Source organism: Anomaloglossus baeobatrachus, chromosome 1 (genome assembly GCF_048569485.1).
Source record: "Anomaloglossus baeobatrachus isolate aAnoBae1 chromosome 1, aAnoBae1.hap1, whole genome shotgun sequence".
NCBI lineage: Eukaryota > Metazoa > Chordata > Amphibia > Anura > Aromobatidae > Anomaloglossus > Anomaloglossus baeobatrachus.
The window spans coordinates 453,581,225-453,606,243 of NC_134353.1; the positions used below are offsets into that span (position 1 = coordinate 453,581,225).

The 25,019-nt window shown below is 45.1% G+C and overlaps 1 protein-coding gene across 1 annotated transcript in view; it reads left to right on the forward strand.

Moving 5' to 3' along the window:
• Positions 1–25,019, forward strand: part of PCSK4 (proprotein convertase subtilisin/kexin type 4) — a 133,289-nt gene that overhangs the window by 17,417 nt on the left and 90,853 nt on the right. Inside the window, exon 2 of the mRNA XM_075353171.1 lies at positions 21,809–21,913. Coding sequence (XP_075209286.1) covers positions 21,809–21,913 — 105 coding nt within the window. The remainder of the gene's footprint in view (positions 1–21,808; positions 21,914–25,019) is intronic.

The window sequence follows — 25,019 nt, forward strand, 5'->3', positions numbered from 1 at the left end:
GGCTTTTGGGTGAAATTTATGGAAAACGTAAAAAGTTAACGCCCCCACAGGGCCGAAAAATCCATGACGACATCCCATGATGATCCTTGGCTCTGCTACATCCAGGGGCCGCGGTGCGCAGTGACATTAAAAAATGAGCTGCTCGCTGCGGCCACTGGAACAAACTGAGGGCAGCAGGGGAGCCGCCAGCTGTGTGAAGTGGAATGGTCAGTGAGGTCACCAGAATTCACTTTCATGCTGCCCTGTGCTTGTGAGCCGGACAGCTGTTAACTCCAGTAACCTTACGAAAGTCACTACAGTTCACAGGTGGCTGGCATGAACTGCGGTGAACTCACTGACGTCACCGCAAGTCACATGGTGGGCCAGCCTAGCTCAGCCATGCCGGTATTTGGCATGGCTGAGATGGGGACTGAGGGGCCTACAGCCTGTGTTCTTGTTGAGGTGTCCGGTACGAACCCTGAACATTACCGTTCAGGTTCAACCATCGTTACTCCTCAATGAAAAATTCTCCACACTGCACCCCTGATTACAAATATGTACGACACACAATATACTATTGGCCACTCGCCATTCAATTATAAATGGATAAGCAAGGCCTGTGCCTCCAATTACCTATAATTTCTGCCACCCTACAAATATAAACTAATAAATCTCTGTGACTCTTGCTCCCAATGTATTTGAAAGCTATGTGCACACATTGCATTTTGTTGCATCTTTCTGCACGGATTTGTTGTACAAAATATGCAGCAATTTACAGTACAAATTGAATGAGATTCCTGACGTGTCATGCCTACGTTGCCTATTTTTTCTTGCAGATTTGCAGAACATTAAAATCTGCAGCATATTGATTCTTGAGTTTTTGCTGTAAATTTCACAGATATTAATAAGTGGGGAAAAAATATGTAAAAAAAACCCTGCAAAAACGCATATTTTATTCAGCATTTTTCCTGCCAACATGTAAAAATTTGTAGCAGTATTTTTTGCTCCAAATTTTGAACATGTGCACTTATCATTAGTCCCTGTTCATAGTGTCCCCCTGCCACCCCCCACACCTAAATAAATTCATTATAAGTCCCTGATAGTGTCATAAATTAGGGTCTGGGAGAAGATGTTATCAGGGTCTTATAATGAAATGGAGGTTGAGAGAGGGTGCTTAGCAAAATTTGGACCTGGAAACCCACCTGCAAGTTGGTCAGATGTATGAGCCCTTTTACCATTCTAGATCCTGTAAAGATGTGTTAGCCCCCCATATAATGATGTCCCCTGCATATTGGGCCCTTTCCTGATATAATGTCCTTCATTCTGGGCACTTTCCACTAATAATGTACCCCATACTGGGCCCCTTCCTGGGATATTTTCTACCAAACTCAGCTCCTTCTTGGTATACTGTGCCCCATTCTTGTCTTCTTCCTGAGATAATGTGCCCCATCCTCATCCTGTTCCTTGCATAATATACCCCATCCTGGTCCCCTTCCTGGAATAATGTGCCTCACGCTGGTCCTCTTCCTGTGATAGTATGCCTCATCCTTGTTCCCTTCCTAATATAATTTTCCTCATCCTGGTCCCATTCATGAGATAATGTGCCCCATCATATTCCCCTTCATGGGATAATATACCCCATCCTGGTTCCCTTCCTAGGCTAATGTTTCCCAACCTCGGCTCCTTCTTTGTATAATGTGCCTATCCTGGTCTCTTTTATGGGTGCTCCATCCTGGTCCTTTTCGTGGAATAATGTACCCCATCCTGGTCCCTTTTCTGGGATAATGTACCCCATCCTGGTCCCTTTTCTGGGATAATGTACCCCATCATGGTCCTTTTCTGGGATAATGTACCCCATCCTGGTCCCTTTTCTGGGATAATGTACCCCATCCTAGTCCCTTTCCTGTGATAATGTACACCATCCTGGTCCCTTTCCTGTGATAATGTACACCATCCTGGTCCCCTTCCTGAGCTAATGTATACCATCCTGGTCCCCTTCCTGAGCTAATGTATACCATCTTGGTCCCCTTCCTGGGCTAATGTATACCATCCTGGTCCCCTTCTTGGGACAATGTGCCCCATCCTGGTCTGCTTCCTGGGACAATATGCCCTATCCTGATCCACTTTCTGGGATAATGTGCCCCATCCTGGGCCCCTTCCTGTTTATAATATGCTCCTTCCTGGGCCCCTTTTTGGTTATAATATGCCCCTTCCTGGGCCCCTTTTTGGTAAAATGTGCCTCACCCTGGGCCTCTTCATGATATAATGTGCCTCATTCTGGGCCCCGTCATGATACAATGTGCCCCATCCTGATCATCTTCCTGGTATAATGTGCCCCATCCTAGTTCCTTTCATGGAATAATGTCTCCCATCCTGGGCTCCTCCCATGAATAATGTTCCTCATCCTGGATCCCTTCCTTTTATAATCTGCCCCATCCTGGACCCCTTCCTGGTATAATGTGCCTCACCCTGGTCCCCTTCATGATATAATGTGCCTCAACCTGGGCTCCATCATGATATAATGTGTCCCATCCTGGTCCTCTTTTTGGTATAATGAGCCCCATCCTGATCCCATTCCTGGTATAATGTGCCCCATCCTTGTCCCCTTCATGGAATAATGTCTTATCGTGTGCCCCTCCCTGGGATAATGTTCCTTATCCTGGGCCCCTTGCTGGTATAATGTGCCCCATCCTGGGCCCCTTCCTGGTATAGTGTGACACATTCTGGGCCCCTTCAAGATATAATGTGCCTCAAAGTGGTCCTCTTCCTGGTATTGTGTGCCCCATTCTGATCCCCTCCCTTGTATAATGTGCTACATCCTGATCCGCTTTCTAGGACAATGTACCCCATCACGGTCCGCTTTCTGGGACAATGTGCCCCATCTTGGTCCGCTTTCTAGGACAATGTGCCACATTCTGAGCCCTTTCCTGGTATAATGTGCCCCATCCTAGTTCCCTTCATGGAATGATGTCTCCCATCTTGGCCCTCCCTGGTATAATGTTCCTTATCCTAAGCCCCTTACTGATATGATCTGCCCCATCCTGGGTCCTTTCCTGTTATAATGTCCCTCACCCTGGGCCCCTTCATGACATAATGTGCCTCAACCTGGGTCCCATCATGATATAATGTGCCCCATCCTGGTCCTCTTCCTGGTATAATGTGTTCCATCCTGGTCCTCTTACTGGTATAATGTGCCCTATTCTGATCCACTTTCTGGTTTAATGTGCCCCATTCTTATTTGCCTTCATGGAATAATGTCTTATCGTGGGCCGTAATGTTCCTTATCAAGGGCCCCTTCCTGGGTAAAGATACCCCCTTGTGATCCCCTTCATGAAATAATGTCTCCCATCCTGGGTCCCTATATGAGACAATGTGCCCCATCCTGGTCCACTTTCTGGTACAATGTGCCCCATCCTGGTCCGCTTTCTAGGACAATGTGCCACATTCTGGGCCCTTTCCTGGTATAATGTGCCTCACCCTGGTCCCCTTCATGTGCTACAGTTACAGGCATGCAAACGTTAGTTGCTGGCCTCTGTTTGGTCAGTGGCAGCTCAGGGACATGGCTAGTTCTCTGTGCTGCAATACATTTCAGCTGAATGTGCGTGATTGGATGCAGATCTAGGTGAAATAGTCGACATTGTCGGTGGGCCCCCGTCGTCGTCGGGGCCCCATGTGGCTGCACAGGTGGTATGTCCGCTCGTGCTTTAATCGTAACTATTCCATTGTAGTGCTGACAGTATGTTTAGAGTTGTTCTCCTGCTGGAAGGTGAACTTGCGCCCCAGTCTCAAGTCTTTTGCAGTCTCTAATAGGTTTTCCTCTAGGATTCTCTGTTTTCAGCTCCATCCATCTTCCCTTAAACTCTAACCAGTTTCCATGTCCCTGCTGAAGAAAAGCATCCCTGCAGCATTATGCTGCCACCACTTTGTATGACGGTGAGGATAGTGTATTCAGGGTAATGTGCGGTGTGAGGCCATGTGCGCACGTTGCATTTTTTTTTTTGCATTTTGGTTGTGTTTTAAACTGCACTGTGTCATTGAAAAAAAAAATGCATGCCTTTTGCTTCCCCAGCAAAGTCTGAGAAGTCAAAATTTCCATCTGTATGTTATTTTTTTTTACGCAGCGTTTTGTTTGACAAATATTTGTCAGTCGTTGCCTAAAAAAAAGCAGCATGTCACTTCATTGCGTTTTGTGAACATTTTCCACCCATTGAAATCAACGAAGTGTGTCAAAACGCAACCAAAATGTTTAACATTTTGATTGCATTTTGGATCTGTTGTCAACAAAAATGCAGGTCACCAACTCTTCTCCATTCTCTTATGTCTCTTCTCTCTCTACCTCTCTCTCTCTCTCTACCTCTCTCTCTCTTCCCCTCTCTCTCTCTCTCTCTTCCCCTCTCTCTCTCTCTCTCTCTTCCCCTCTCTCTCTCTCTCTCTCTCTTCCCCTCTCTCTCTCTCTCTCTTCCCCTCTCTCTCTCTTCCCCTCTCTCTCTCTTCCCCTCTCTCTCTCTCTCTTCCCCTCTCTCTCTCTCTCTTCCCTCTCTCTCTCTCTTCCCCTCTCTCTCTCTTCCCCTCTCTCTCTCTTCCCCTCTCTCTCTCTCTCTTCCCCTCTCTCTCTCTCTTCCCCTCTCTCTCTCTCTTCCCCTCTCTCTCTCTCTTCCCCTCTCTCTCTCTTCCCCTCTCTCTCTCTCTTCCCCTCTCTCTCTCTTCCCCTCTCTCTCTCTTCCCCTCTCTCTCTTACCCTTTCTCTCTTCCCCTTTCTCTCTTCCCCTTTCTCTCTTCCCCTTTCTCTCTTCCCCTTTCTCTCTTCCCCTCTCTCTCTTCCCCTCTCTCTCTTCCCCTCTCTCTCTTCCCCTCTCTCTCTCCCCCCCCTCGCTCTCCCCCCCCCCTCTCTCTCTCTCTCTCTCTCTCTCTTCCCCTCTCGCTCTCTCTTCCCCTCTCGCTCTCTCTTCCCCTCTCTCTTCCCCTCTCTCTCTCTTCCCCCCCTCGCTCTCTCTTCCCCCCCTCGCTCTCTCTTCCCCCCCCTCTCTCTCTCTCTCTCTCTTCCCCTCTCTCTCTCACTCTCTTCCCCTCTCGCTCTCTCTTCCCCTCTCGCTCTCTCTTCCCCTCTCTCTTCCCCTCTCTCTCTCTCTTCCCCTCTCTCTCTTCCCCTCTCTCTCTCTTCCCCTCTCTCTCTCTTCCCCCCCTCGCTCTCTTCCCCCCCTCGCTCTCTTCCCCCCCTCGCTCTCTTCCCCCCCTCGCTCTCTTCCCCCCCTCGCTCTCTCTCCCCCCTCGCTCTCTCTCCCCCCTCGCTCTCTCTCCCCCCTCGCTCTCTCTCCCCCCTCGCTCTCTCTTCCCTCCCTCGCTCTCTTCCCCCCCTCGCGCGCTCTTTCCCCCCTCGCGCGCTCTCTTCCCCCCCTCGCGCGCTCTCTTCCCCCCCTCTCGCTCTCTCTTCCCCCCCTCTCGCTCTCTCTTCCCCCCCTCTCGCTCTCTTCCCCCCCTCTCGCTCTCTCTCCCCCCCTCTCGCTCTCTCTCCCCCCCTCTCGCTCTCTCTCTCCCCCCTCTCGCTCTCTCTCCCCCCTCTCGCTCTCTCTCCCCCCTCTCGCTCTCTCTCCCCCCTCTCGCTCTCTCTCCCCCCTCTCGCTCTCTCTCCCCCCTCTCGCTCTCTCTGCCCCCCTCTCGCTCTCTCTGCCCCCCTCTCGCTCTCTCTCCCCCCCTCTCGCTCTCTCTCCCCCCCTCTCGCTCTCTCTCCCCCCTCTCGCTCTCTCTCCCCCCTCTCGCTCTCTCTCCCCCCTCTCGCTCTCTCTCCCCCCCTCTCGCTCTCTCTCCCCCCTCTCGCTCTCTCTCCCCCCTCTCGCTCTCTCTCCCCCCTCTCGCTCTCTCTCCCCCCTCTCGCTCTCTCTCCCCCCTCTCGCTCTCTCTCCCCCCTCTCGCTCTCTCTGCCCCCCTCTCGCTCTCTCTGCCCCCCTCTCGCTCTCTCTGCCCCCCTCTCGCTCTCTCTGCCCCCCTCTCGCTCTCTCTCCCCCCTCTCGCTCTCTCTCCCCCCCTCTCGCTCTCTCTGCCCCCCTCTCGCTCTCTCTTCCCCCCCTCTCGCTCTCTTCCCCCCCTCTCGCTCTCTTCCCCCCCTCTCGCTCTCTTCCCCCCCTCTCGCTCTCTTCCCCCCCTCTCGCTCTCTCTTCCCCCCCCTCTCGCTCTCTCTTCCCCCCCCTCTCGCTCTCTCTTCCCCCCCTCTCGCTCTCTCTTCCCCCCCCTCTCGCTCTCTCTTCCCCCCCCTCTCGCTCTCTCTTCCCCCCCTCTCGCTCTCTCTTCCCCCCCTCTCGCTCTCTCTTCCCCCCCTCTCGCTCTCTCTTCCCCCCCTCTCGCTCTCTCTTCCCCCCCTCTCGCTCTCTCTTCCCCCCCTCTCGCTCTCTTCCCCCCCTCTCGCTCTCTTCCCCCCCTCTCGCTCTCTTCCCTCCCTCTCGCTCTCTCCCCCCCCCTCTCGCTCTCTCTCCCCCCCCTCTCGCTCTCTCTCTCCCCCCCCTCTCGCTCTCTCTCCCCCCCCTCTCGCTCTCTCTTCCCCCCCCTCTCGCTCTCTCTTCCCCCCCCCTCTCGCTCTCTTCCCCCCCTCGCTCTCTCTTCCCCCCCCTCGCTCTCTCTTCCCCCCCTCGCTCTCTTCCCCCCCCTCGCTCTCTCCCCCCCCCTCGCTCTCTCTTCCCCCCCTCGCTCTCTCTTCCCCCCCCCTCGCTCTCTCTTCCCCCCCCCCCTCGCTCTCTCTTCCCCCCTCGCTCTCTCTTCCCCCCTCGCTCTCTCTTCCCCCCCTCGCTCTCTCTTCCCCCCCCTCGCTCTCTCTTACCCCCTCGCTCTCTCTTCCCCCCCCCCCCCTCTCGCTCTCTTCTTCCACTCTCTTTCGCTCTCTTCTCCCCCTCTCTTTCTCTCTCCTCCCCCTCTCTTTCTCTCTCCTTCAAAAGCACCGATCACTGGCGCGGCTGTCACACTGCTCCCGTGGCCTCTCCTGCTTCTGAAAGTGCAAGCCGCTCATTAGGCTCATCTCATTTTCACTGCTTCCCCCGCCCATCGGCGCCTATTATTGCTTGCAGTCAGACGCGCCCCCACGCTGAGTAACAGCTGTCTGACTGCAACCAATCATAGCTGCCGCTGGGCGGGTCTATATCGTACACTACAATAAATAAATTATTAAAAAAAATGGTGTGTGGTCCCCCTCAATTTTGATACGCAGCCAGGATAAAGCCTCACAGCTGGGGGCTGGTATTCCCAGGCTTGAGAGACCCACCTTATTGGGAGTTCCCCAGCCTAAACATATCAGCCAGCAGCAGCCCGGAATTGCTGCATCCATTAGATGAGACAGTCCCGGGACTTTACCAGGCTCATCCCCATTGCCAATCGGGCAATTGGCAATCGGGGTAGTAAGGAGTTTATGGCAGCCCATAGCTGCCACTAAGTCCTAGATTAGTCATGGCAGGCATCTGAGACACCCTCCATCACTAATCTGTAAGTGAAAGTAAATAAACTTGCAAAAATCCTTTATTTGAAATAAAAGACAAAAAAAAACACCCTCTTACACAACTTTATTAACCCCCCAAACACCCCTCCAGCACTGTCACTCACATGATTTCCGTTCACAGCTGGAGTCTTTCACCTGTGACTGCAAATCAGGCTGTGACTGCAAATCAGGCCGCGACACAGACAGAGCCGGGCGATGAGAATGAACTCAGGTGAATCTGAGTCACAGCTTCGGGCCCTGCACTACTGCCTGTGTCGCAGCACTGACATCAGAGGTTCACCCGAGTTCATTCTCATTGCGCGGCTCTGTCTTTGTTTGCTGTCAGCGGCCAGTCATGCTCTATGGTGCCGCTGTGACAGGACAGGTATGTAGTAGAGCTGAATCGCCGTGGGACTGCACTGTCAAAAACGCATCCAAAACCATACGTTTTGGATACTTATTTTTGTCAAATGCAGTGTTTACAGTTGTCAAAGTCTGCCAGAGGGTGCATTTTTTTGTTAAATAAAGAACGCAGCATGAGGACATACTCTTAAGGCTGCTTTACATGCAGCAACATCATTAGCGATGTCACTTGTGAAAGCACCCGCTCCTGTCGTTTGTGCGTCATGGGCAAATCGCTGCCCGTGGTGGACAAAATCGCTAATACCCGTCACACATACTTACCTGCCTAGCGACGTCGCTGTGGCCGGCGAACAGCCTCTTTTCTAAGGGGGCGGTTCGTGCGGCATCACAGCGACGTCACACGGCAGGCGTTCAATAGAAGCGGAGGGGCGTAGAGCAGCCGCATGGAAGTCACGCCCACCTCATTGCCGGAGGACGCAGGTACGTTGTTGTTCGTCGGTGTCACACGTAGCGATGTGTGCTGCCTCAGGAACGACGAACAACCTGCGTCCAAAATCAGCAACGATATTTCGGAAATGGACGACGTGTCAACAATCAACGATTTGGTGAGTATTTTGCATCGTTAGCGGTCGCTCATTTGTCTCATACGCAACGACGTCGCTAACGAGGCCGGATGTGCGTCACGAATTCCGTGACCCCGACGACATATCGTTAGCGATATCGTTGCGTGTAAAGTCCCCTTTAGTCTTCCACCACACATAGCATTTTGCATTTACGCCCAAAAAGCTTTGTTGGCTTTACCTGACCAGAGCACCTTCTTCCACATGCTAGCACTGTCCCCTTCATGGCTTTTTCCAAGCTGCAAATAGGGCTTCTTTGGCTTGCTTTCAAAAATGTCTTTCTTCTTCCCCCTCCTCTTATAAAGACTATTTTTGTGAAGTATATGACTGAGGTTGGATTCACACGATAGTATGGCATCTGATGTGAATGCATCGGATGCAATATGTTAATAACCCTCAGCTCCCACTGTGCTGCCAGCATGAGCCGAGTGTCATGCAACTGTGATCGGATCACAGCTGCGGAGGAAAGGGAGAGATTAATCTCCCCATCTCCTCCATTGTCAGCTGATGCAATTATCGCACTGCACTCGGATGTCATCCGAGTGCAGTCCGATGTTTCACTTGCACCAATAGACTTGTATAGGTGCGAGTGACACGGCTCTAGCTGACAATCGCAGCATGCTGCAACTTTTCTTTCATCCAGAATCTGGTTGAGAAAAAAGTTGACCATCTGCTCTCCCTCCGAGTGCAAAGCAAGGTTTTCTCACATTACACTCTTCCGATTCATACGTTCATGTGAGCGAACCCTAATAGTTGTCCTGTGGACAGATTTTCCCACCTGAGATGTGGATCTCTGCAGTTGCTCTAGAGAGACCATGAGCCTCTTAACTTCATCTCTAATTAGTGCTCTTCTTGCTTGTGATGTCCATTTACGTGGACAGTGATGTCTTGGTAGGTTTCCAGTTGTGCCATACTCGTTCCATTTCTGGATGATGGATTGAATAGTGCTTAGTGAGATGTTCAAAGCTTGGGATATTTTTTGTAACCTAACCCTTCTTTAATCTTTTCCAGAACTTTATGCCACACCTGTCTAGTGTGTTCCTTGGTTTTGATGATAGCGTTTGAGCCCTAATGTTCTCAAACAAACCTCTGAGGCTTTCACAGAGCAGCTGTAGTTATACTGAGAATAAATTACACACGTGTGGACTCGATTTGCTAATTAGGTGACTTCTGGAGGCTGTCACTCAGGATTATATTTAGAGGTATCAGACTACAGGGATGCATACAAATGCACATCACAATTTTTTATATTTTAAAATATTTAGAAAACCATGTATGCTTTGATTTACACTTCACAGATACTTGCTACTTAGTTTTGGTATACCACATAATATCCCAATAAAATACATTTAAGTTTATCGGTGTAAGAAGAAAGACAGAGGAATAGTTCGCTGGTTTTGACTACATCAAGCCTGCACTAGTCATATCATATGCATGGACAATGCATGCACATATGAGTGTTTTATAATGTGGGTGGATATATATTTGTATGTACAGTCATGGCTGAAAGTGTTCCAGAAAATGAAATACTGTATTTCCCGAAAATGTTTCCAATTACACATGTTTTGTTATTCACATATTTATTTCCTTTGTGTGTATTGGCACAACTCAAAAAACACAGACAAAATGGCAAATTGGACATCACTTCACAAAAAATTCCAAAAATAGGCTGGACAAAATTGTTGACAGGCTCAACTTAATACACCCTTTGGAATAAATCATTGCAATTAATCGCTTTCTATAGACATCAACACAAGATTCTCCACTGGAATTTTGGACCACTTTTTTGCAAACTGCTCCAGGTCTCATATTTGAAGGGTGCATTCCCCCAACAGTAATTTTAATATCTCTCCACAGGTGTTCAATGGGATTTAGATTTGGATTTATTCCTTGCCACTTGAGAACTTTCCAGCGCTTTGTTTCCACTAATTTCTGGGTGCTTCTTGACCTATGATTGTAGTCATTTTCCTGTTGGAAGCCATGAACCCATGACCTAGGATGCAAACCCAGCTTTCTGACACTGGGCACTACATTGTGACCCAAAATCCCTTTTGGTAATCTTCAGATTTCATGATACCTTGCACACTGCCAAAGCACCCAGTTCCAGAGGCAGCAAAACAACCCCCAAAACATCTTGATCCTCCACCATACATGACTGTAGGTACTGTGTTTTTTTTTTCTTGTAGTCTTCATTCCATTTTCAGTAAACATTAGAATGATATGCTGTACCAAAAAGCTCTAGCTTGGTCTCATCTGTCCACAAGATGTTTTCCTGGAAGAATTTTGTCTTATTCACATACCTTTTGGCAAAGTGCAGTCTAGCTTTTTATGCCTCTGTGTCAGCAGGAAAGTGTTCCTTGGTCTCATGCCATTGCATTTAACCTTCCCCCGGCTGAGTAAGTACAATTGTAACTATTCCGTTTTAAAATTGCAATAAAATTTTTTTCCCAAAAGCCGTAGAGGGCTGAAATTTCGTGACATCTCTGCAGTTTTGGTCCAGAATACTTGAATATTTATTGAATTGGCCAAATTTCAATAAAATATCTCCACCCCCTTCCGAGATAAGGGGTCGCTGTTAACGTTGTAAAATTATGCAGCCTGACGAAGGTTAATTTCATTTAAATATCGATGGATAGTTTGCGCTTATACTGATGTACCCTGAGGCTGCAGGACAGCTTGAATTTCGTTGTACCTTGATTGGGGCAGCTTATCCACTATCCGGTCTATCCTGCATTGCAACCTTTCATCAATTTTTGTCTGCCGTCCACATCCAGGGAGATTAGCCATAGGTAGTAAACGTCTTGATTATGTTGCGCACTGTGGAAAAAGGAACATCAAAATCTCTGGAGATAGACTTGTAGACTTGTAAACGTGAAATTGTTGATATTTTTCAACAATTTTGGTTCTCAGACAGTTCTTTTCTCCTAATTCTGTTTTTCATGTTTAAGGTGAAACACAGTCACATAATACAAAGATAGTCAACTTCTCCCCTTTTTATCTGGTTTAAGGTGTGACTTTCATATTGCCCACATGTTACTTGCCACAGGTGAGTTTAAACAAGCATCACATGCTTGAAACAAAGTTTTTTACCCACAATTTTGGGAAAGGTGTCAACAATTTTCTGCACATTTTTGGGACTTTGTGTGATATTATATCCAATTTATCCTTATACTTAGGGGGGTTTTTTTCCCTGTTGTTCCAGTACACATAAATTAAATGTAAGTGTATTACAAAACATGTAATTGCAGTAATTTTCTGGAAGAATACTTTTGGCCATAGTATATTCTATATACAACAGACAAGAAAACAAGGCCAGCTGCTCAACTATGCCCGAAAAAATGGGAAGTGGGGTAAAAAAATAAAAAATGTCAGTCTGGACTGTGATGAGTCAGAACGTGAAATATTTGGCTCAACAGTGCTGGAGAGCAGTACAGTGAGTATTTGCAAGCAACACTGAAGGTTGGTGGGGATACCTGCAAGTTTGGAGCTGAATTTCAGGAAACAGAGTTGGGAAATTAAACAAGTTTAATAGTGTCCTCAACGTTGAGAAATATAGACAGATACTATCCATCATATAATATAAGGAGATGCTTGATGGGCTCAAAATTCTGTGCGAACAGTACCCTATGCAAGCCATTTGTGTGCAATTTTTATACTAAGCAATTACTCCCTCCATGGAATGGCAGTGTGTGAGTGATTGCTCCATCAGTGTTTTTTGCACCTGCTGCCTCAATTTTTATTAACCCCTTCACCATCGGCCAATTTTCCGGTTGTTGTTTTTGTTTTTTTTTTTTGCTTCCCTTCTTCCGAAAGTCGTAACGTTTTTATTTTTGCATCAGTCTTGCCATATGAGGGCTTGTTTTTTTATGGGATAAGTTGTACTTTTAAAGGAAACCATTAGTTTTACCATACTGTTTACTGGAAAATGGCAAAAAATTCAAAGTGCAGAAAAATTGCACAAAAAAGTGCGATTGAATTATTGTTTTTGAGATATTTTATTCACGGTGTTCACTATATGGTAAAACTGATGTGTTGGTGTGATGCCTCAGGTCGGTACGAGTTCGTAGATACCAAACATGTACAGTATAGGTTCACATTTATGTAAGGGGTTAAAAAAAATCAGAGGTTTGTCCATAAAAAGTGACGCACGTTTTGCGCCATTTTCAGAAACCAGTAGCGTTCTCATTATTCAGGATCTATGCCTCAGTGATGGCTTATTTTTTGCGTCTCGAGCTGATGTTTTAAACTGTACCATTTTTGCGCAGATGCTACATTTTGATCGCCTGTTATTGCATTTTGCGCAAAATTTGCGGTAACCGAAAAAACGTAATTTTGGCGTTTTGGAATTTTTTTACACTACACAGTTTACCAATCAGATTAATTCATTTCATATTTTCATAGATCGAGGATTTCTGAACATGGCAATACCAAAAGTGTGTATTTTTTTATTTTTTTAACCCTTTAATTTTCAGTGGGGCAAAAGGGGATTGATTTGAACTTCTAGGTTGTTTTTTTTTATTTATTTATTTTACTAGTCCACCTAGGGGTCTGCAGGCTGATCACTCATTAATTTCTCCCGATCAGAGCACTGCCACTCAAATCAGGAGAAATGCTCATTTCCTGCAACCTGCAGTACTCTGCTGCTTGTTACAGGACCTGAGTCATGTGAGCTACAGGAGTCATAACATGACCCTGTGCTACCATAACAACCATCAGCTCCACGTGATCACGTCACTTGTTTTCCGGTGGAGGCCGGTGAGTACAGATCTACCGCGATCATCAATAAAATGGTGCAGTCACATTTTGACAACGCCATTTAAGGGATTCACAGGTATGGGTGGATAGCGATTCTACTGGTGCCTGCAAGGCACACATGTCAGCTGTAGAAATCAGCTGACGTGCGCGGATCCCCCCTGGCTGCTTGCGGCAGCCGGTGGGGATTAACACTATGACCGCATGGATGTAATATTACTGCCCGCGGTCGTTAAGAGGTTTTGCTGCATCCTGTTAGTGCATTTAATTCTGTAGCCTGGACAGGTTTACACTGTTGCCCTTTGTTGCTGTGAATTTTTCTGAAATTTTTGGGGAAAATTTAATTCCTCTTTTTGTGGTTCAGCTCCAAATTCTGCAGCAGTACAATGACCCCAAACATACAGCCATTGTTATTAGAGGGGTTGTCCATTCTAAATCCACAGGTCTGCAGTCACGCTGTGTGACTGCAGGCTTGTGAATCCTCACATCGCACGTACTTTAAAATTATTATTATTATTATTATTACTTGGTGTGGTGAGGATTCACCAGTGTCAGAGCTGGAAATAGCAGTCACTCCTGGCCACATTCCGACTAGATAATAATATTTATTCAGTTATATAGCGCTATTCCATAGCGCTTTAAATACAGTGCCTTGCGATCATATTTGGCTCCCTTGATTTTTTTTCAACCTTTTTCCACATTTCAGGCTTCAAACATAAAAATACAAATATTAATGTTATGGTGAAGAAGCAACAACAAGTGGGACACAATTGTGAAGTTGAACGAAAAGTATTGCTTATTTTAAACTTTTTTAAAAAATAAATAACTGAAAATGGGGGCGTGCAATATTATTTGTCCCCTTTAAGTTAATACTTTGTAGCGCCAACTTTTGCTGTGATTACAGCTGCAAGTCGCTTGGGGTATGTCTCTATCAGTTTTGCACATCGAGAGACTGAAATTCTTGCCCTTTCTTCCTTTGAAAATAGTTCGAGCTGAGTGAGGTTGGATTGAGAGCGTTTATGAACAGCAGTTTTCTGCTCTTTCCACAGATTCTCGATTGGATTCAGGTCTGGACTTTGACTTGGCCATTCTAACACCTGGATACGTTTATTTGTGAACCATTCCTTTGTATATTTTGCTTTGTTTGGGATCATTGTCTTGTTGGAAGACACATCTCCGTCCCAGTCTCAGGTCTTATGCAGACTCCAACAGGTTTTCTTCAAGAATGGTCCTGTACTTGGCTCCATCCATCTTCCCATCAATTTTAACAATCTTCCCTGTCCCTGCTGAAGAAAAGCAGGCCCAAACCATGTTGCTGCCACCACCATGTTTGACAGTGGGGATGGTGTGTTAAGGGTGATGAGCTGTATTGCTTTTACGCCAAAGATATCGTTTGGCATTGTGCTCACATATTCCGATTTTGGTTTCATCTGACCAGAGCACCTTCTTCCACATGTTTGGTGTGTCTCCCAGGTGGCTTGTGGCAAACTTTAAACAACACTTTTTATGGATATCTTTGAGAAATGGCTTTCTTCTTGCCACTCTTCCATAAAGGCCAGATTTGTGCAGTGTTCGACTGATTGTTGTCCTATGGACAGACTCTCCCACCTCAGCTGTAGATCTCTGCAGTTCATCCAGAGTGATCATGGGCCTCTTGGCTGCTTCTCTGATTAGTCTTCTCCTTGTTTGAGATGAAAATTTTGGGGGACAGCTGGGTCTTGGTAGATTTGCAGTTGCATGACACTCCTTCCATTTCAATATGATCGCTTGTGATGTTTAAAGTTTTGGAAATCTTTTTGTAACCAAATCTAGCTTTAAACTTCTCTACAACAGTATCACAGACTTGCCTGTTGTGTTCCTTGGTCTTCATGATGCTCTCTGTGCGTTAAACAGAACACAGACTATCACAGTGCAGGTGCATTTATACGGAGACTTTATTACACACAGGTGGCTTATATTTATCATGATCAGTCATTTTGGACAACATTGGATCATTCAGAGATGTCAATGAACTTCTGGAGTGAGTTTACTGCACTGAAAGTAAAGGGGCCGAATAAATTGCACGCCCCACTTTGCAGTTATTTATTTTTTTAAAAAGTTTAAAATAAGCATTACATTTCATTGAACTTCACAATTGTGCCCCACTTGTTGTTGATTCTTCACCATAACATTACATTTTTTATCTTTGTTTGAAGCCTAAAGTTTGGGGAAAGGTTGAAAAATTAGGGAGCCAAATACTTTCGCAAGGCACTGTACAATGGAAACACTGTCCCAATTGGGGCTCACAATCTAAGTTCCCTATCAGTATGTTTTTGGACTAGATGGGTGCAGCCTCGCTCAGTGCAAGTTTATTGAGCGAATCCATGCCCATCTAGTTGGAATCTGGTTGGGACTTTGCATATCAAATACTCGCAGCCACTTGACCGCCGTTCACTGCTGTGATACAGGCGAATCCTCACAGCGCACAGTGTGTGTGATGGAAACTTACTTTTGAGGCACAATGCAAAGTGAAGGGAAGGAGCGCCATATTGGAGTTCAGATTTAGTTGGAATGATTTGCGGGTGCCATGTAACATTGGCAGAGCCGCTTAGAACAGTAGAAATCCCCCACAAGTGACCCCATTTTACAAATTGAATCCATCAATGAATTAATCTAGGGGTGCAGTGAGCATATTGGCAGCACAGGTGTGTCATAAACTTTTATACTATAGGGTGGTGAAGAAGAAATAAATATATTTTTCCACTAAAATGTTGTCACACGGCAGGCGGCCAATAGAAGCGGAGGGGCGGAGATGAGCGGAACGTGAACATCCCGCCCACCTCCTTCTTTCTGCATAGCCGGTGGAGGCAGGTAAGAAGATGTTCCTCGCTCCTGCGGCTTCACACACAGCGATGTGTGCTGCCACAGGAACAACATCGTATCTCCTGTTGGTGCGACATTATGAAAATGTCCGACGCTATACAGATCACCGATTTACGACGCTTTGCGATCATGTATCGGCGCATCTAGGCTTTACACGTTGCGACGTCGTTACTGGCGCCAGATGTGCGTTCCTTCGATTTGACCCCGACGATATCGCAGTAGCGATGTCGTAGCGTGCAAAGTACCCCTAAGTCTCTGAAAAACACTGATGGTGTCAAACGACAGTGAATGTTGCAGGAATTAAAAATTGCAGATAAGCCCTGTCATGGCCAGTACATTGTTGTGCCCGGTCATTGTGCTCAGCCCATGCTTCTTGGGACATACACATACACACCATAAACTAAGTGGGTTTTCCTCACTACAACAATGCCAAACGTGGATGCTAACTGTGGTATAGGTACATTTTGGGGCCCAGAAGATAGGAGGGCATGTGGATTTGGGAGCACAGATTTTGCTGGATTTCTTTTTTGACAGGGGAGCCATAGAGCTTTTTCAGAAACTTTTGTGATACCAGTAACATTGAATCCCCTATATTTCCATTAACAGATGATGGTCCGGAGTGGTAACTTGTGTTTTTGTGGGTTGAGTTTGAATGCTAATTGGTGGCGATTTGGGTACAAAACATTTTGGATAAGTTCACGTTTATTCTGTGCTCTATGTTGAGCACTTACGTCAGGGTTTCCATCTACATCTACAATGGGTACGGAAAGTATTTAGACCCCTTTAATAAATTTTTCACTCTTTCACTCTTGCAGCCATTTGGTAAATTCAAAAAAGTTCATTTTTTTCTCAGTAATGTATACTCTGCTCCTCATCTTGACAGGAAAACCAACAGAAATGTAGTCCTTTTTGCAAATTTACTAAACAAGAAAAACTGAAATATCACATGGTCATAAGTATTGAGTAGAAGCAACTTTTGAGCTAGTACAGCCATGAGTCTTCTTGGGAATGATGCAAAAAGTTTTTCACACCTGATTTTGGGGATCCTCTGCCATTCTTACTTGCAGATCCTCTCCAGTTCCGTCAGGTTGGATGGTGAATGTTGGTGGACAGCCATTTTCAGGTCTCTCCAGAGATGCTCAATTGGGTTGAGGTCGGGGCTATGGCTGGGCCAGTCAAGAATGGTCACAGAGTTGTTCTGAAGCCACTCCTTTGTTATTTTAGCTGTGTGCTTAGGGTTATTATCTTGTTGGAAGATGAACCTTCGGCCAAGTCTGAGGTCCAGAGCACTCTGGAAGAGGTTTTCTTCCAAGATATTTCTGTACTTGGCAGCATTAATCTTTCTTTCAATTGCAACCAGTTGTCCTGTCCCTGCAGCTGAAAAACACCCCTATAGCATGATGCTGCCACCCCCATGTTTAGCTGTTGGGATTGTATTGGGCAGGTGATGAGCAGTGCCTGGTTTTCTACACACATACTACTTAGAATTATCACCAAAAAGTTCTATCTTCGTCTCATCAGACCAGAGAATCTTATTTCTCATAGTCTGGGAGTCCTTCATGTGTTTTTTTGCAAACTCTATGTGGGCTTTTGTTTGTCTTGCACTGAGGGGAGGCTTCTGTCAGGCCACTCTGCCATAAAGGCCTGACAGGTGGAGGGCTGCAATGATAGTTGACCTTGTGGAACTTTTTCCCATCTTCCTACTGCATCTCTGGAGCTCCACCACAGTGATCATCTTTGGGTTCTTTACTTCTCTCACCAAGGCTCTTCTCCCACGATTGCTCAGTTTGGCAGGACAACCAGGTCTAGGAAGAGTTCTGGTGGTCCCAAACTTCTTCTATTTAAGGATTACGGAGGACACTGTGCTCTTAGAAACATTGAGTACTTCAGAAATTCTTTTGTAATTTTGTGATCTGTGCCATGCCACAATTCTGTCTCTGAGCTCCTTGGGCAGATCCTTTTTACCTCATGATTTCCATTTGGTCTGACAGGCACTGTGAGATGTGAGATCTTATATAGATAGGTGGTGTGCCTTCAAGTTCTATCAGTTTAATTAAACACAGCTGGACTCCAATTAAGGAGTAGAACCATCACAAGGAAATGGACAGAATGTGACTTAAATATGAGTGTCTGGGCAAAGGTTCTGAATACTTATGACCATGTGATATTTCAGTTTTTCTTGTTTAATAAATTTGCAAAAATGTCTACTTTTCTGTTTTTTTTCTGTCAAGATGGGGTGCAGAGTGTACATTAATGAGAAAAAATGAACTTTTTTGAATTCACCAAATGGCTGCAATGAAACAAAGAGTGAAAGTGTTTTTAAAGGGGTCTGAACACTTTCTGTACCCTTTGTATGTCGATAAGGGTTTAAAGGGAAAGTGTCGCAAAAAAAAATGTTTGCAATAACTCAAATATAAAGTATTAAATTTTAATGTTATGTTTAAATAATATTTGTTTTTAATTAAGAAAAATATAAAAAAAAATATTAAAAGTTTGATATTTTCCACTCTTAAAGACTAGGAGGAGCAGCTTCTGAAATCCTGCTGTATAGCTACTGTAGAACTAGCTCACATTACAAGGGCAGTAAGGCTATGTGTGCACTAGAAATGTGAAGTTTCTCAAGAAAATTTCTTGAGAAACTTCTGGGAGTGAAAGATTTCCGGACCTCCGGAAAAAATCCGCACCAAATCCGCATGCGGATTTGCCGCGGATTAGCCGCGGAATAACCGCGAATTTGCCGCAATTTTCCCGCGGGTGGTTCCCTGCGGATTTTGCAGGTTGTACTGCCGAAATCCACAGGGTACCTGCGGAAAAGAATTGACATGCTCATTTTCTCAAGAAATTTTCTCGAGAAATTCTTCTCAAGGAAATTTCTTGAGAAAAATCCGCATAGTGCGCACAGCTATTTTTTTTTCCTCATAGAATTTGCTGGGAAATGTCTGCACAAAGATTGCAGACATTTCTCAAGAAATTTCCGCGGCAAATCCGCGGGTAAATCCGCGGGTAAAACGCACTAGTGCGCACAGAGCCTAAAAGTGGGCAGAATCTGCTCTCCTGTGTGTGATGTCACCTCCCCCTCCTCTTCTGAGTGTTTCCAAAAGGATAAGAGAGAATGAAGTTTAGGATCGCAGTGCGGAGCCATTTTGATGGTGACCGCAAAGTGATCCTAATATGTCTAAAGTGTCACTAAAGCCAGCTGCATAGTGCACCACTGTTTTCCAATACCCCACTGACTGTTTTCCAATGCCTCACTGTATCCCGAGCACCCATATACTGTACTGCCGGCCGGGTTCGGAGGTCCGAGGTGACATGCGGCGAGGAGTGGTGCTCTGTAATGCAATGCCGCTCAGGCTGCAGATCACCGCTTCCAGCCGCATGCACTAACTTCAGACCTGCGCCCCCCGGCAGCCCGTCCTGTCAGTGAACACAGTACAAAGCAGCAAAGAGGAGAGCCCTGAGGTTAGCACACGCGGGTAGGGGGGTGAGCAGCTGGGGAGAGGGAGGGTGAGCAGGGAGGGAGGAAGAGGAGTGGGTGTGAGCGGGGTGGGAGGGGGGTGAGCAGCAGAGTGTGGGGGGGGTGAGCAGCAGAGTGGGGACAGCACACCCGGATCAGTTATGGTGGAATCACCGCTGTCTGGCACCGATACCCCATCCATCCTGGCGGGTGACATGGGGAAAGTGGAGCACACCGCATACGGTGTGAGCTCCACAAAGATGGCACTGATCTCCTCCCTCTGCTGTGATCTGGACAACCCAGGGAGGTGAGTAACTGTCGTTACACACAGCAAATTCAAGATGGCAGCGCCCAGTGCTTCAGTAAATCTAGAATTAAATGAAAACTAAATAAACAGTGAATTTAATTTTGTATTAAAAATACTTGATTTCATAATCACTATTATTAATACAAAATAAAAAAATGCGACACCTTACCTTTTAGGCTAGTAGTTGTTGAATTCTTTACATTGCGCTTACCTTCCCAAAGCTTGCTGCATAGTCCTTGGCTGTACATACACCACTCTGCTCATAGCCATATGACAGTCATGTAGACTGTAATTGAAGTCTGTGTGAGCAGGGAAGGTGTCTTTCCAAAAGCAAGAGTGCATCCAACAGCAGAATGGCCACATTTTTCCTTCGCAATATGGTTAAGGCTATGTGCACACAGTATTTTAAGACGTTTCAAGCATAAACCGCTTCAGGAAAAGCTTCTCTGACTGGCAGATTTTGGAATGGTTCTTCTTTTCCTGAGGTTCCTGAGGAGACTTTGGCTTTGAATATTTAAAACCAGCATTTTTTCATAATCTTGATGAGGGGCGTGGTAGAATCAGACACTTCTGATCCATTAAGAAATCTAGCACCATGCCACACGTTATATTCCAGTCAGGTACTGAAGTAAGATTTCTGGTGAAAGGTACGCCATAGCTTATCAAAATTAGATGAGCTGTGGCGTCACACCCCTGTCCGACTTCACTCCACCGATTTTCATGGAGTTGGGAGAAACTGCTGTGAATATGTCAAAATTCTCCAGTTTTCTGACTTAAAACCTTTGAGTTTGGGCCTTAGAATTTTGGAAGAATTTTTTTTTCTGAATCATTTTTGCAACCTTTTGATTGGACAGTGCGTAGTTTTGAGATATTGACTTTGGGATTTGCTTAAAATAAGTGACATGCACTTTCTTTTCGTCACCAGGCATTTTTCAAAACCTCTTCATAACATACACAAATGCTGAAAAAACCTCCTCATAAAAAGATTAAAGTTGATTTCCCATAAAAATGAGAAGCAATGGTTTTTCAAGAGTTTTTGAGGAGGATATTGAAGAGAATCTGTTCCAAAACACTCCTCACAGTTTGGGGCAGTGTTGTAGCTGAAAACGTCTGATGAATGGTCTCTGCTGGCTTCTTTTAACCGCTTTTGATTACCTGAAGCTGTTTAAAAATGTAAAAAAAGGTCAATCTGAACATATGAGCAACAAAGTTGTTTTTGCATATAAATTAATAGAAAGAGTCAAGTATTTTTGGAGCACATTTTAGTTATTTTAGGTATTATTACCTCTTTTAGGCCTTCAACACACATCTGTGCCGCCGGTACATGTTTGAGACTTTTTGACACGTACCGACGGCACGAACACACGTGCACCAATGTTACCCTATGGTAACAGGCACACACACACGTAAAGCCACACGGAACGTGTGTCCGTGTGGTTTGTACATGTGTGCGTTTTTTTACACTGATGACATGTCCGCGTTTCGCCGGCATCACACAGACACAGACCCACTAAAGTCAATGGGTCTGTGTCTGCACGTACGTGACACGGACCATGTACGTGTGCTGTCCGTACGGTCCGTGTGCGTTTTTTTATTTTTTATAATGGTGATATGGCTCAAGACACACGGACTGCACACGGGCATGACACGTACGTTTCTCACGCATACACTGACATTCAACATGCACGCACGGCAAGCATACGCCATCACATTGATGTCATACATACTGGAGAAACTGACATCAAAAATGGAACACGGACCTGAAAAACGAACCGCGAGACACGCACGTGTTTTCTACGGACGTGTGTTTCAAGCCTTAAAGGTATATTCCCAACTCAGACATTTTGTCATACATGTCTGAGAAATGTGAGTCTCACCTTTTGGATATGCTTGATCGTTTTTGATGTAAGGCCTCATTCTCATGGTAGAAAGAATCAGAAATTTGTAATGTGGTTATTAAAGAGCAAAATATATACTGATGCCCTAAGTGAAGCGCTCATATGTCTTTTGTACAGGTAGTACACGACAGTCATTTCTACCATTTGCAACATCGAGGCGTGCAAAAACAATCTCATAGACCTCACTGGGGAAGACAAGTCCGGCTTAAAAAAGAACCTCAGGTAATTTTGCCTATGGGCATTTTACGGAATGTGACACTGTGAATATGAAATGCTTGAAACATGTCAAGACATCGGTTGTGACTGTCCAGCTGTACATGGCATTACAAAGTGGTGATGATCAGTCCCATGAGTATCACATTTCTTATAGAACAAAAAAATAAGAGAAAAAAGGCAGTACAAGTATTAATGTGCAGTCTTATTGTTAGTATGGTGTATGTATATCCAATTATCTAATAATAAATATAATGTGTGCATATAAGGCTGGAGTCACACTTGTGTGTGACTCGTGCAAGTATCGAATTGCACTGCTTGGACCGACTAGCGGCTTTCCTGACCTAGATGTGTCAACAGCAAAGAAATACATGAAGCTGACATGCTCCTGCCAGAAGAGCCGTTGGCCGGTGAGGGCAGTGCGAACCTTATGCGAGTCACACCCAAGTGTGTCTCCAGCCTAAACAAAATAATATATAAGGTGCATGTGCCTGTGAATAGATGTAAGGTGCTAAGACACAATAATGCCAGATACAAGTGCTTCTCAAATTAGAATATTATCAAAACGTTACTTTATTTCAGTAATTCAATACTAAAAGGGAAACACACACATTATATATATATATATATATATATATATATATATATATATATAATATATATATATATAAAATCTATTTCAAGTGTTTACTTCTGTTAATGTTAATGATTATGGCTTACAGCCAATGAAAAACCAAATGACAGTATCTCAGAAAATTAGAATATTGTATAAGACCAACTGAAAAAAAAAATGATTTTTAACTCATAAATATTGGCGCCTACTGAAAAGTCTGTACAGTAAATGCACTCAATACTTGGTCGAGGCTCCTTTTGCATGAATTACTGCAGCAATGCAGCATGGCATGAAGGCGATCTGCCTGTGGCACTGCTGAGGTGTTATGGAAGCCCTGGTTGCTTTGATAGCAGCCATCAGCTCGTCTACATTGTTAGGTCTGGTGTCTCATCTTCCTCTTGATAATACCCCATCGATTCTCTAAGGGGTTTAGGTCAGGAGAGTTTGCTGGCCAATCAAGCACAGTGATACTGTGGTTATTAAACCAGGTATTGGTACTTTTGGCAGTGTGGACAGGTGCCAAGTCCTGCTGGAAAATGAAATTTCCATCTCCAAAAAGCTTGTCAGCAGAGTTAAGCATGACGTGCTGTAAAATTTCCTCTTAGATGGCTGCGTTGACTTTACTCTTGATAAAACACAGTGGACCTACAGCAGCAGATGACATGGCTCCCCAAACCATCACTGATTGTGGAAACTTCACACTAGACTTCAAGCAGCTGGATTGTGACCTCTCCACTCTTCCTCCAGACTCTCGGACCTTGATTTCCAATTGGAATGCACAATTTACTTTCATCTGAAAACAACACCTTGGATCACTGAGAAACAGTCCAGTTCTGTTTCTCCTTGGCCCAGGTAAGATGCTTCTAGTGTTGTCTATTGGTCATCAGTGGCTTGACACAAGGAATGCAACAGTTGTAGCCCGTGTCCTGGATACAGCTGTGTGTGGCTCTTGAAGCTTTGACTCCAGCAGCAATCCACTCCTTGTGAATCTCCCCCAAATTTTTGAATTGCCTTTCTTAACAATCCTATGAACGCTGCAGTTATTCTGGTTGCTTGTACACCTTTTTCTACCACACTTTTTCCTTCCACTCAACTTTGCATTAATATGCTTGGATACAGCACTCTGTGAACAGCCAGCTTCTTTAGCAATAACCTTTTGTGGATTACCCTCCTTGGGGAGTGTGTCAATGACTGCCTTTTGAACATCTGTGAAGTCAGCAGTCTTCCCCATGATTGTGTAGCCTACTCAACCAGACTAAGGGACCATTGTAAATGCTTAGGAAGCCTTTGCAGGTGTTTTGTGGTAATTCTAATTTTCTGAGATAATGATTTTTGGGCTTTCATTGGCTGTAAGCCATAGTCCTCAACATTAACAGAAATAAACACTTGAAATAGATCCCTCTGTGTGTAATGGCTCTATATAATACGTGTTTCACTTTTGTATTGAATAACTAAAATAAATTACATTTCTGATGATATTCTAATTTATTGGGAAGCACTTATATCTCGTTTCTGATGAAGCTGCCCTCAGAGCGATACGCTCTTAGGGCTTGTTCGCACGTAAATGCTGAAATTTCTGCAGCGATTTGACAGCACATGTGCGCTTCAAATCGCTATAGAAACACTGCATAATAGATGCAGTGTTTCAGCAGATTAGATGCCGATTCCATGCGCTACGGATGCTGTTTCTCCCATAGACAGAGCGGGAGCCGCATCCAAAGCATACAAATTAATTGACATATCAATTGAATGAAAAAACTTTGTAAGATCATTTTTTCAAAAAAGGAGAAAAAAGTCCTGAGTAATCGATACAATCTTTATTTAATATATATATATATATATATATATATATATATATATATATATAAAAAAATATATCAACACATACTTTAAAAAGAGATATATACAGCAACAGAACAGACTAGCAGCATAATATTATTGCACATGTACCCAATCCACTGTGCAAAGTGACTCGTGCTGAGCAAAATGCAATTAACTCCTATCTAGTGCCAATACATCGGACTTTATACCTAAACTAATTTCCAAACATGGAATAACCAGCAGGAGGCCCATAAATAATCTGGCAACAATGGAGCTTAAATTATCACCGCACAGAAAAATTTATTGAAGTCACTGCATTATGTGAACATATGAATACTATACCATGTAACCCAGTTGCAAATGAATGGTGGAGTTGTTACCCAGTTGCATCCATAGATGGCGCTAAAGTCCAACTTATAAGCGGGACCGGTACAAGTAAATACTAAGCATATAATTAGGTCAGCTGGCAGCTGCAGACAGCTCCCGAACGGGAAAAAGTATCTTGTCTAGCAGACGCCACGCTGACAAATTACTGGGACGATATCCACCACTCATAAGCATAAAGTTACCTGGGTATATTGTAGTAAGAAGCCGCCAGTCTCTTACCCCGACGTACGTTTCGCTACCCGCTTCAACGGGATGCTTTTGACTTTATGCTTTTGACTGGTGGATATCGTCCCA